Source organism: Cyprinus carpio, chromosome A11, assembly GCF_018340385.1.
Source record: "Cyprinus carpio isolate SPL01 chromosome A11, ASM1834038v1, whole genome shotgun sequence".
Classification (NCBI taxonomy): Eukaryota; Metazoa; Chordata; class Actinopteri; order Cypriniformes; family Cyprinidae; genus Cyprinus; species Cyprinus carpio.
In genome coordinates, this window is record NC_056582.1 from 7,304,099 (window position 1) to 7,318,403 (window position 14,305).

A 14,305-nucleotide genomic window follows, 5' to 3' on the forward strand; every position below is an offset into this window, starting at 1 on the left:
AGAGATGCTCAATTGGGTTTAAGACAGGGCTCTGGGCCATTCAAGAACAGTCACTGAGTTGTTGTGAAGCCACTACTTCGTTATTTTAGCTGTGTGCTTAGGGTCATTGTCTTGTTGGAAGGTGAACCTTCAGCCCAGTCTGAGGTCCTGAGCACTCTGGAGAAGGTTTTCGTCCAGGATATCCCTGTACTTGGCCGCATTCATCTTTCCCTCGATTGCAACCAGTTGTCCTGTCCCTGCAACTGAAAAACACCCCCACAGCATGATCCTGCCACCACCATGCTTCAATGATGGGACTGTATTGGACAGGTGATGAGCAGTGCCTGGTTTTCTCCACACATACCGCTTAGAATTAAGGCCAAAAAGTTCTATCTTGGTCTCATCAGACCAAAGAATCTTATTTCTCACCATCTTGGAGTACTTCAGGCGTTTTTTTCATGTGTCTTGCACTGAGGAGAGGCTTCTGTCGGGCCACTCTGCCATAAAGCTCCGACTGGTGGAGGGCTGCAGTGATGGTTGACTTTCTACAACTTTCTCCCCCATCTCCCCGACTGCATCTCTGGAGCTCAGCCACAGTGATCTTTGGGTTCTTCTTTACCTCTCTCACCAAGGCTCTTCTCCCCCGATAGCTCAGTTTGGCCGGGCAGCCATCTCTAGGAAGGGTTCTGGTCGTCCCAAACGTGTTCCATTTAAGGATTATGGAGGCCACTGTGCTCTTAGGAACCTTAAGTGCAGCAGAATTTTTTTGTAACCTTGGCCAGATCTGTGCCTTGCCACAACTCTGTCTCTGAGCTCTTCAGGCAGTTCCTTTGACCTCATGATTCTCATTTGCTTTGACATGCACTGTGAGCTGTAAGGTCTTATATAGACAGGTGTGTGGCTTTCCTAATCAAGTCCAATCAGTATAATCAAACACAGCTGGACTCAAATGAAGGTGTAGAACCATCTCAAGGATGATCAGAAGAAATGGACAGCACCTGAGTTAAATATATGAGTGTCACAGCAAAGGCTCTGAATACTTAGGACCATGTGATATTTCAGTTTTTCTGTTTTAATAAATCTGCAAAAATGTCAACAATTCTGTGTTTTTCTGTCAAAATGGGGTGCTGTGTGTACATTATGCTGTGTACACTTTTAGCAAATGGCTGCAATATAACAAAGAGTGAAAAGTTTAAGGGGGTCTGAATACTTTCCATTCCCACTATATATATAAAAGCAGAGGAAAAAAGTTAATAAATTTGTTTTTATTTTAATTAAAAATAAATACAAGTTATTTGCTTGAAGGGGGTGTGTTATGATTTTACAGCAACATATTCAAGAATTATAAGAATTATTCCAAATTTGTTTAGTGGAACCAAGGTTATTATAGTCAATTAAACTGAAACTACCATTAAAACCATAAAAAAAAATAGTTTCTTAAAAATTTAATATGATGTACAATAACTATGTAATGTAAAATGTAAAATAACTAAAACTAGTACTGTTATAAAAAACAAATCATAAAAACTATGTAGACAAATAAAAAATAAAAACTACTAAAAATGCACAACAAAATTACTAAAAGTACCTAGAATTGAAATGAAAATGGAAAATATAAAAAAATATAAAATATATACAAATATAAAACTATAATATTATCTCAATGACACTAAAATGACACTGAGAGGAACACTTGACTAAATATTTAGTTGGTGTGAGACATCTTTAAAAACCTCGTAATCAATACTGAGGTCAACTCATTTGAATAACAATTGCTCAAGTGTGACTTTCCCACAAAATGAAGGCAGTTTGCTCTGTTTTTCTCAGGGTGGAGCATGTTGATTCGCGGCTCTGCCGAGCAGATGTTCCTGTACAGCCTGCTGCGGCGTGCTGCTCAGTGTCTGATGCTCTGTCTCTCTGTTAAGGTCAAAGGTCCCACAACGTCAGGAGGCAGACCTCTCGCACGGGTCAGAGAGCACCACGCCGCTATCAGAGGCAAGAGAGTTCAGTGCGTGCTGCTCGGGCAAATGGTTTTGCACCCATAAAATGGTTAAAGTTTAAACCCACTTACCACATTCCTCAACACCTGAACCAAGAGCTCAGGCCGGCTGTCGTAAGACCACAGCACTGGTGAAACAAAGCTTTTTCCTGAAAAATCAGATCAGAATAAAACCTTTGTAATCTCATATACTGTAATACGGATGCTAAAAGGAAAGAATTGTGGGCAGAATAGAATTTAAAATAAAAGGGCTAAAATAGTGACTGGATGGTGTATTAGATGAATGATCTATGATCATTTGAGATAAATATTGGCTTTTATATGTTAGAAAGAGAGACTGTAGAGATCCGAATCCAGGAAGGGCTGCATTCCAGATCAAAGACCAACAATTAAACCCCAGAAACCTGGAAACACACACACAGAGTGAAAACACACACAGCATAGGACAAACAGCTCGAAATCTGTGCCAACTGGATTTTGTAGGATGCAGATCAGTAAAGCAGTGAGTGATTTTTATAAAACAAATGGCTAAAAAGAATAAACATGTCCTGAAAAAGACAAAAAGATACAAAGAATCACTGTAAACCTTAGTGCTAAAAAAACAAACAAAAAAAAATATTGGTTTGAGTAGGAACAATCTAAATTAAACAAATGAGTTCAATCAGTAGAATCAGTTTCTGTTCAGTTCAAATGAATGGGGGTATTTATATTAAATTTTTTCTATACAAGTGGCAAATTTATCAAATTAGATTCATTGTAATAAAAAAAGCTATCAAACAAAAGTGTTGCAATACTTATTTTGAAGTGTAAACTAGTAGAACCAAAGCTGCACAAAAGTATAAAGGAAAAATTACAAATATATTTACGTTTTTTATTTTTATTAATATTCTTAATTTTATTTATTTTTTACATTTGGTTATATTTTTCAGCAAAGCAAGCAGAGGACAAACATTCAATGCTCCAAAAAAAAAAAATTAAACAAATTAGTTCACGAATGCGTTCACGAAACTTACACTTCTTAAGTAATCTGAATTAGTTCATTGTTTTGAGTTTAACAAACTTGTTTCTTTTAATTCAGATAAATTTAAACTGAGATTTCTACTTCCAAACATGCTTTACTATATGGCACTCGAAAGGGAGAGTAAATGTTAAAATTAATTGTTATTTAATGATTTTGTGCAAGATTGAAATGATTGAAGATTGAAAATGAATTTAAAAAAGTATAGTTTACAAATTATGTGTCAAGTTTATAGAAATGCATATTAAAAAAAGAGTCTTTCAACAAACTTTAGTAACAATAAATGAATAAATAAATAAAAAGGGGTGCAACCACTAATTAAAAAGCTATTTATTTTCTTTACGCTCTTTACACGTTTCTAAACTTTTGAATTTTCTTTGAGTTAAAAAAAAAAAAAAAAAAAAAAGCTTTTTGGGTTGTACCACCAATTTTACCGCCTGAACCAGTTTACTGGTTTCAGATGAGTTTAGCCCCGCAGGTCATGCTGAGAAACCAGCCGGACCATCCTTCAGTTAAGACCAGCTTTGCTTGCTTCAAGGCATCTCTTTCAGCAGTATAAAAGCCAAAACAATCAGATGAGAAGACAAAAAGATTTCCGAGAGCTTCCTCCACAGAGAGTGATCTAAAAAGCTCTAAATCAGATTAACAAAGCAGCTCAAAGCTCTTCACTGCACCAAAACACCAGCTCAGTACAAAAAATACATCCACATAAAACAATGACTTCTTTCACAATTTTCACGAGGATTGGTGAAACAGGATGACATGCTAGTGTTTTTGAAGACAACGTCCAAGCTGAAGTATGCTGAGGAACTTTCTACAGTTGTAAAACTAAAATCTTCTGCATTGTGGTCTGACTTCAATCACATCTTCTAATGTTTAGATGTTCACTAAGGAGGTCTTCTCTGTCCCTAGATGCATACTGAGTGCACCTATGGTCATCCCTGGAGGGGTTAACTGTGTGTGTGTGGTAACGCATTCCTGGTTGTTTGTGTAGAGTGGCTACAGCCCACTCACTGCTCTTTGACTCTATTACCCTTATAAGGAAGCTGGCGCCATGGCAACCAGAGGGCTTGAATAGCAGTGTCAAATCCCTGAATACACAGACACACGCTCGCTCGTCCTCCACCACTCAGAGAGAGAGAGAGAGAGAGAGAGAGAGAGAGAGAGAGAAAACAGAGCGAGGCTTGTTGGCCAGTCACCACAGACGCTCGGGTCAGCTGTCTCTCCTGACCATTGGATCTCATGATTTACTGATGAATGGAGAAAGGCAGGGCACGGGAAGCAGCAGACTGCTAAAAGAGCTTAAGGTCGGTTCTTGGGAATGCTGAGGCCCCGGAGACCATACGGCTGGACCAACCGGCACTGACAAAACAAGGTACGGAAGGACACTCACTCTCTCTCTCGCTCATATTTGCACAGAGTGTACTGAGACTCGGCCAAAAGGTGCTTCATTCTCTGCTAAGTTGCAAGAGCATTCAGGATTGTGTTGTTTAACCAAGTGAAAGAGCAAGGAACTTTCTTGAACTTTGGTCCTTGAGGAGCAGGGTGGGGGCTGAGCTCTGTTTATCATTAGCCAGGTTGCTGTCTGCATGTTTGGCATTGTGGCTTTCTGCTGTTTGCAGCTCTTTATTAGAAGCTTAACCCTTATGCATCAATTATTTACAAAAAAAGTTACTCAGAGGTCCTTAGGACAAAAATGTTAGTGTCAAAAAATGTCATAATATTATATTCAATTTTTATTTTTATGCTTTTACTGACATTTTTTTTTTTTTTTTTTTTTACCAAAATCAGCCCTGATCAAATGTATATATATATATATATATATATATATATATATAGTACCGAAAATTCATTATTTTTAAGGATTTTAACACCTTAAATGCCTGTTTATTTACTGCCTCTGTTATTTTGTTTAATAAAGAATACACAAAAAATCTATTATTTTCCATATAACAAATGCTAAGCAGATGTTTTTATTATATTTTTTATTTGTATTTATTTATTTAGGATTATTACAGTCTTAGATATGTTAGTGATTGGAAGCAACATTAACTTTGATGCATTATTTTTTTTTGTGTGATGTCAAGATATTATTTATTTTTAAATAATCCATTCTCGATATATATACCAATACATCCACACAATTATAATTACATAACTTCATTTCAATTGCCCTAAAAATACATTTTATATATATATATATATATATATATATATATATATATATATATATATATATATATATATATATATATATATATATATATTTGCTCCAATGGCCAAACATCAGAAAATGGCACCATCAGTTAGAAACTAGTAAACATGGGGGAAAAAAGTAAACATTTTTTAAAGCTTTGCTGACAGAATCAAAGCCTATTAACAAAGAATGCAAGATTTTATTTTTAAATGGAATGGGAATTAATATCACAGTTTTGATAGCGACATATTTGTCCTTAAGGTCCTGAATGCAACTTTTTTTGTACCTAGTTTAAAGCAGATTTATGAAAGTAAATGAGGGTGAAATATTAAAGTTAGGATAAAAATACACATTTATGGCAAATCTTATGCTGTTTGCACTGACAGCCAAAATAATGTCCCTGAGGATGCGCAAAATTAAAGGAAGCCTTTCCTTTTGGATTATATGATGTTTAGATAACTCCAGAAGATCATTTTATTGCTCAGAAGTTGATTGTTCATAGCTCAGGGGAGTGAAGTTCTCAGTTATCAACTTTGTCTCAGATGTTTACTGAGGAAAAATAAAAGTAGACACAAATGAGACTGATGAATGTTGTTGATGTACAGTAAAACCATAAAGCTATAAAAATGAACTCTTGGAAGAATTTGATGAGAAAATGTTTGACCTCACAGACTTTAATGTCTTCAGAGCACACCATTGAGAAACTCTTCTGAAACTAGATGAGACACTTATGAGATTAGAGGGGAGCTCTTCACAGAAGCAGGAGGCTTAACTTCGTCTCCATTCGCTCTCCTTTTAATCTCATTGCTGTCCAGGAGAAACAACTGAGATGCTAAGTGATCTCATTTGTGATTTTTCAGACTAAAACAGGAACAAATACGAGATACACTGGCAGGTTGAGTCAAACCTACCCAAGTGACCTGTAATACTCTCAACCTTTCTAAACACGACTGCATTATTTCTCAGTACTGAAGGAACTGGTTTAACTTGTTGGTTACTAGGGGGCATGTAGAGTAGGTTTTCCTGGTGTAGTGTCACGGCGGCTGCAAGCTGAGAAGGAGTTTCACTTCATCCACGTCTCAGAGCTGTGCAGCATGTGGATGAGCTTGTCTTTTTCCCTGAAGTCTGGGTGCGTTTATGTGTAATTTGTTGTTTCCTGTGAAAAGGGTGAGGTGAGCTGTCCAACTCTGAACTGCTCATTGAATCAAAGGGATCTTGAGGTCTTCAGAGGGTTTTGTGGTTAGGGGACATGAAGAAAAGCAACAGGGATTTTTACAGGACAAAAACATGTCAGCCGGGTAAGCCTCGGAGGTCTTCAGAGTGCTGTTAAATGTGTTTCTCCTCCGAGTCTGACTTGTTCGGCTTACTGTCTGCAGCTTAAAGGGATTCGCTCCGGGGCGGCTCTGAGTTCTCGACGTGGGAAGGTGTCTCAAGCAGCTCCTGCTGGTGAACACAGAGATGGCCATGGTGAGCGGGGGATGGGCCAACCCCAATGGCGGCGCTAATGGACTCGGTGAGAAAGGTTACCTGCGGGGGGAGGAGGAGAGCAGCTCGCCCCGAGCGGGGAACAGCGACGCGGAAGGTGGCGAGGAGGACAAGGCCTGCGTGGTGGACTGTGTGGTGTGTGGGGACAAATCCAGCGGGAAGCACTATGGCGTTTTCACCTGCGAAGGGTGCAAGAGTTTCTTTAAGAGGAGCATCAGACGGAACCTCAACTATACCTGCAGGTAAGACACAGATGCATTAAAATTAAAATTAAATTATAAGATGCATTATCCATCACACCGTCTTACATTATTTAGCAAACAGGTTCAATGTTTTCCACTTACATGCAAAATGTGATTACAACAAACTGGCACAATCGTTTTTTTGAAGTCTCAACACATCAGAACCATCTGTAAATAAATAAACGAAATGATTTGTGACTGCTCAGACACAACAGCCAATCACACGCCGTGTTTCCAGATGCAGCTTGGCAAAGGAATTTGGCTGAACTTTCTGTGAACTCTGTTAACCTCTTACTGACATTTAAATTAGAGAGTATGTAAGTGAACATTTACAAACTCATGAATCAGAGCCTGCAATAAAGGAGTAAATCATAGTAATCATGCTAAAATAAATGCTTGACGCTTACTTTTTTCTCAAGGCGCATGTGTGCTTCTAAGCAAATTTTAAAAACTTGAAAAATGTAGAGGCTAAATGAAAAAAGTAATTAGGTTTTTTAAATATTAGTTTCACTCTCTCTCTCTCTCTCTCTCTCTCTCTCTCTCATACACATTATAAACATACATACATACATACGTACATTTTTGTGGGGTTTTTAAGTATAAAGGCCAAAATACAATGGGACTCTTATTTTGAAATGCTCCACCTGGCTGCTTAATTAAATGGGTAAGGGAGATCAAAATATGCATTTTTACATCCATCTCTACAATATATTATGATATAACCATGAAGTAAACATGATGTATACAAGTAATAATTTCATTACCAAAGCAATTGCTTGGCATAAATGCATTTATTGCAAGCTGCTCTGAAACGTGAACCTGTTGAACGCGCAACACCACAGCGTTTTGACTTTGAAACGTGCAAAAATTTAAATCTGTCTTGCGATTCCTGTTTTCATCACCAAATTTAAGATTGTTAAGATAAGATTGTCATAATTAAGACATTTGTTATTCAATTTATGACACTCATTTATTTAGCTCAACTTTCATAAAACTGATGAACATTTTAATTCGCACGTGTGCTCCTAAATACATTTTACACATCTATTCGTAGTCACAAATGTCAGTGAAATGCTGGTACTGAGCCCTGCTATAATGTTAATATTAAGTAAAGATGACTTTCTTTCATGTTGCATCAAAACATTTTTAGTTGAACACTGTCGTACATCTTGTCCTTACCAGGAACAACTTAACAAATGACTAGCAACACAAGCTCTCTCTCTTGGGTGTAAAGCACCTGAAGCAACTGACAGTCTGTCATTCTCTGCAAAAATCAAGACAACTGGAGTAACAGGAACTGTTGGCAATGTGACAAGCTGAGCTGAGTTCAAATGTGTGTAAATACACAGCAGCAAGATACATACAATCAAGAAGCTGAAAGAACAGTGACTTGGTGACTTGACCACCAGCTAATAAAGAGTTTTTTGTCTTAAGCAACTGTGATCGCAACAGGACTTTTAGACAGTCATAGTTTGGATGTGTACCGTTGGCTTCTGGATATCATATTATGTCAAAAGCATTTATTTGTTGAGCACAGCCATATTTGACCAAGTCAGTAAGGCTTAATGATGGCTTGACTTATTTATAAAATTTTCTGGGAGAAAACAGAATTACAAAAATATCCACAGTATACCATAATAGCAACATGCTAACATTTTCATTTCCCAACCCAGAAAAATAACCAGCCATTACGAATGAATGCTACACAAAGGTACATGGCTGTCGAAACAACTGTGCATGTTGTATAATTGGCCTTTTACAGCAGATCTAACATTAGCCTTGCTGCCATGGGAACTTTAGGAATGAATGAACAGAATTGTGTCCTTTGTGTTTGTGCCAAGGTTATGTGATAATTTCCTGGAGAGCTCTTCACACATGACAACTCAGAAAAGACAGAGATTAATTCACATTCAGCTTTATTTATTGGATTACACCTGAACAACTAAAATATTTCTATTTATTAGTGTGTTATTAAGTTAGAATTTGTGTCTTATCAACACAAAAGACTTAAAGCTCACACAGGTTTTTAAACGACTCAGTTTTGTTCACATAATTTGATTTTTTATTTCTCAGCATTCAGTGAAGTTCAGTCAATCTTGCCCTTTTATATAAAATTTTTTTTTTCTTGTCAGTTTGCAGTTGCAATAGTTTTAGAGATTGTGACAGTTTTTTGGCAGACACTCAATGCAAATCTTTGATAACTTATTCATGCATTTACAAGGGTGATTGTGTCTTTAATTTGAAGCTGCTATGTAAAAATATGTTTTGTGCCATTATATCAAGTCTCAGTGTAGCGCAGTCTTCCTCAGATCTGCCTTCATTCTGCACAGAATTTCAGCATTACATAGATAATACTAGAATTAAATAATGACTTAAATGGTCCGTATCTGCAGAGATTATATTATAACTAGGGCTGTCAAATGATTAATCACGATTAATCACATCCAAAATAAAAGTTTTGTTTACATAATATATGTATGTGTACAGGGTATATTTATTATGTATATATAAATACACACACATAAATTATATATTTAGAAAATATTTACATGTATATACATTTATATATTTATATTCTTATATTTTATATTATATATAAAAATATTTAATATATAAACATAACATATTCTTCTTAAATATATACATGCATGTGTGTGTATTTATATATACATAATAAATATACACAGTATACACACATATATTATGTAAACAAAACTTTTATTTTGGATGTGATTAATCGTGATTAATCATTTGACAGCCCTAATTATAAAATTCAGGGAAGATATAATGCAATCTGTAAATAGTGATGTTCACACCTTGCAACATTCTACTGTTGATCTGAATGCTCATTATCTTTTGAAAAGTGCTAAATCTTTAATGATATCTTGTATTCTCTTGGCTCAAAGGTATGTAAACTGTCTTCACAGGTCCAACAGAGAGTGTCAGATTGATCAGCACCACCGTAACCAGTGTCAGTACTGCCGTCTGAAGAAGTGCATCCGGGTTGGAATGAGGAAAGAAGGTCCGCAAACCAGATATATATTTTAATAAATATTACATAAATATCTGACCATTTCCCAAACAGTTTCCTACATAGCTTTGCTAGTTTCATGTTACTTGTATCACTTGTATATTGATGTTTCCTTTCTCTCTGTTGTTTTTTCCCAGCGGTCCAGCGTGGTCGAATCCCTCCCTCCCACGCAGGCATCAGCCCAGCCTCCATGGTTGGAGCGGGTGGGGATGCTGGAGGAGGTCATGGCATGGGTGGTGATTTCTTCAATGGTCAGCCGGTGTCTGAGCTCATCTCTCATCTGCTGAGAGCAGAGCCGTACCCCAACAGCCGCTACGGAGCCCAGTGCGGCCAGCAGCTCACAGGAGCCAACAGCTCCGTCATGGGCATCGACAATATATGTGAGCTGGCAGCCCGGCTGCTCTTTAGTACCATAGAGTGGGCCCGGAATATTCCCTACTTTCCTGACCTGCCCGTGTCGGAGCAGGTGGCCCTTCTGAGGCTCAGCTGGAGTGAACTGTTCATCCTGAATGCAGCTCAATCGGCTCTGCCGCTGCACACGGCCCCCCTGCTGGCAGCTGCCGGCTTTCACTCGTCCCCCATGCCCGCTGACCGTGTCGTGTCCTTCATGGACCAGGTGCGGGTTTTCCAGGACCAGGTGGACAAGCTGGCACGACTGCAGGTGGATTCTGCCGAATACAGCTGTCTGAAAGCCATTGCTCTGTTCTCACCAGGTGCGTGATTAACATGTGTTAAACATATATTCCATAGAACTGTATTCAAATCATTACTTTATCAAGATATTCCTTGTTTATAATTAGGGTAACAAATTTGAACGCGTTTAAACTTCCCATGTCATTTTTGCCACAGACACTGTTTTTGAGGAGAGCTGTGCTAGTACTTTAAGTTATCAAATGCACCATTTTCACCTGCCGGATGCACAAAATCCAATAGACTTGTATATTCAGAGAGTAAACAAAAAAAAAAATATATATATATATATAGAGAGTATATATATATATATATATATATATATATATATATATATATATATATATATATATATATGATTATCATAGAGACTGGACTTTTAGGGTAAAATATCTTGACTTGAATCAACGTGGAACCAAATTGCAACCAGAAAAAAAAAAAAAAAAAAAAAACAGATACAAAAGCTCTCACTATCACTTTTCAAAAGGGACATATTAATATTTATACCTTAAGTACTTATCTTTATTTATTTTAAGGTACCAGTATGGACTGTTAGGTACAAAGGTGTGCCTTTTGAAAATGTATCTCCCCAGTGACAGCTTTTGTATCTTTTTTTTTCTGAGAGTGTAGAAATTGCATAGCAAAAACTAAACTTGCTAAACTTACCACTAAGAACATTTTAACCACATAACAAAATAGTAAAACTGTTTAGAACACCTTAAATGCATATAAACAAGCTAAAACCTCTCAGAAAACATTTGTTAATGCATAGCAACATGCTAAAACCTCTGAGAACACATTACTAAATACATAGCAAAATGCTACAACGTATCAGTATGTTAATAAATGTGTAGCGGCATGTTAAAACCACTCAAAACATGTTAGACAAAGCAAAATGCTAAAACCTCTCAACACATTATTAAACACATAACAATAGCAACATGTTAAAACCACTCAGATCACATTATTAAACACGTATCAACATAGCAATAGCAACATGCTAAAACCACTCAAACCACATTATTAAACACATAACAATAGCAACATGTTAAAACCACTCAGATCACATTATTAAACACATATCAACATAGCAATAGTATATGCTATAACCACTCAGAACACATTAGTAAAGGCATACCAACATGCTAAACCTCTCAGAACATGTTTGCAAAGGTATAGCAAAATGCTAAAATCTCTGAGAACATGTTATTAAAGGCATAACAAAATGCTAGAACCTCTCAGAACGTGTTAGTGAAGACATATCAACATGCAAAAACCTCTGAGAACATGTTACTAAACGGATAGCAAAAAAGCTAAAATGTATCAGAACATGTTATTAAATCCGTGGTGACGTTGAATCTACTCAAAACATATTAGTAAAAGCATAGCAACATGCTACAACCACACAAGTAAAGACAAAGCAAAATGCTAAAGCCTCTCATAACACATTAACACATATCAACATAATAGTAACATGCTAAAGCTATAGAAGCATGCTGAAACCGCTCATAACATGTTAAGCTATAGCAATAAGCTAAAACCATTCAGAACACCTTAGTTGCAGTGGGTTTTGCACAACCACTCTTTTCAAAATGTAAAATTCTAATTAGTTGGAAAACTAGTCTACTGACAAATTTTAATTCTCCAGGAAGTTGTTCACAGATTTCTAAAAAGATAAGAGGCTCAGTCAGGACAAGTGTTGCTCTTTGCCAAATATCCATCGCATGAGCTGTTAGGATTTCACTTGCAGCTGTGTTGTAAACTCTGTGTTTCCTGCAGACGCATGTGGCCTGTCAGATCCGGCGCACATCGAGAGCCTGCAGGAGAAAGCACAGGTGGCCCTGACCGAGTACGAGCGCATGCAGTATCCAGCTCAGCCGCAGCGCTTCGGCCGACTCCTGCTGCGACTGCCCGCCCTGAGAGCCGTTCCCGCCAGCCTCATCTCTCAACTCTTCTTCATGCGGCTGGTTGGCAAGACGCCAATCGAGACGCTTATCAGGGACATGCAGCTCTCTGGAAGCTCCATCAGCTGGCCGTACGTGCCTGGACAGTAGATGAACAATAAGATGACTTGTTCCCTTGTCCCATCTCAGGCTGCTCCCATGCTTCCACAGTAACCGCGTGGATAGATATTGTGCTTTGGGTTTTGTTGATCGTGTATATACTGTATGTCTAAAAGAGGTTGACACGCATGTTTCTATGCAGTTTAAATGAGCCATCCAGTACCAGGATACCTCATGTTTCACATCATGAGCATCAATTCTGTCAAAAACATTTGAAAGATGAATGATAAACAGAGGACTGATTAAGAAGAATTAACAGATCCAAAGCTTTAAAGAAGAGTTTATGATACCTTCTTTTCAGAGCATAGTGAACTATTTTAAAGCTAGTGTAGATGTACATTAAGAATCTTTATAACAGACTGCATGAGTCAAAAATGTTGGGATGTGTACTTGAAAAATCAATGGTGACCAGTAAATGGCTATGTTTAGAATGGAATACTAGCATACTGCATACTACTGTATACTGCTTTATATTGAATAGTATGTGAAACTATGAAATATGCAACATTACATGTCCCAAATAGTACTATGCTACATTGTTGTCACATGACCTCGTTATATTGCATGTTTATCATGTAAATATGGTACTCTGCATTGTGGGATACAGTATTCTGTGCAGTATGCTTTGGTTGTATACTGCATATTTTGGCAAATGGCCATCCAGGTATTACACACTATGCACGGTATACAAACTATATACCAAAAACAAAACAAAACATCAAGAGTAGTATGGTAGTATGCTATTCTGAACATAGATCATGTCTTTGATTGTCCTATTTAAACAGTTCAAGTGAATTTTTCAGTGGTGTGGAGAAATGGTATAAAGTTTTACATTGCTGACAGTGAGATATATCAAGTATTTTTGCATACTAAAAATAAAAATGAACGACAAACAAAGCTCTTATGTAACGACTGTATATGAAAAAAACTTCCATTTTCAGCGTTGTATTGAGTAAAATAAATAAAGTGTAAACAAGAGAGAAAAAAAAGATTTGTTTTAACTTTTTGTCAGAAATTTATGATCACTGTATTTCCATGATAAAAAAAAAAACAAAAAAAAAAAAAAAAAACAACGGCAGGCAGCTGTGCATTTGCTCCTATCATTAGTACATACAAATCAAATACCATGAACATAAAAGCCTACCCTTGTGAAAAAGTACACTATACAGTATAGTAAAAAAAAAAAAAAAAAAGGACTCACTATGGAAATAATATAATTTAGTTTTAAAAGGATATACGTAAGTGAAAACTGGTTGCATGTTACTTAAAAAAAATAAATTACTTACAATGAAGTAAAACTTTATTACAAAGTGCACATTTAAAAAAAAAATAATTAAGTGTGTAAAAAAGTTATTAAAATTTACTCTAAGTACACTTAAGTTGCCTTTTATTTCCATTATATATAACCTGAAAGTATTAAAAAAAATGGAATATATTCCTACATTTATAATATAAATGTTATAAATGAGATTTTTTGGGACAATTTATATAGAGTCAATGACCAAAAAAGATACCCAAGAAAAAACAAAACAAAAACCTCTTTCCCGTAGAAGAAATTATCTAGTCATATTACACTGACTTTGATTCGGCATACAACTGTT

At 36.6% G+C, this 14,305-nt stretch overlaps 1 protein-coding gene across 2 annotated transcripts; it reads left to right on the plus strand.

Annotated features, from left to right (window-relative positions):
* Positions 1 to 4,112: 4,112 nt before the first annotated feature.
* LOC109108009 (nuclear receptor subfamily 2 group F member 6-like) lies at positions 4,113 to 13,693 on the plus strand. 2 transcript variants are annotated; one of them, XM_019121182.2, is made up of 6 exons: positions 4,113 to 4,371; positions 6,360 to 6,491; positions 6,570 to 6,920; positions 9,848 to 9,942; positions 10,089 to 10,664; positions 12,421 to 13,693. In XM_019121182.2, exons 3-6 carry the CDS (start codon positions 6,652 to 6,654, stop codon positions 12,693 to 12,695), a joined length of 1,215 nt encoding a protein of 404 aa, XP_018976727.1. In that variant the 5' UTR covers positions 4,113 to 4,371; positions 6,360 to 6,491; positions 6,570 to 6,651; the 3' UTR covers positions 12,696 to 13,693. The 2 variants fall into 2 exon arrangements, with proteins under 2 accessions (XP_018976727.1, XP_018976728.1); XM_019121183.2 differs by lacking the exon at positions 6,360 to 6,491.
* The last annotated feature ends 612 nt before the right edge of the window (positions 13,694 to 14,305 follow it).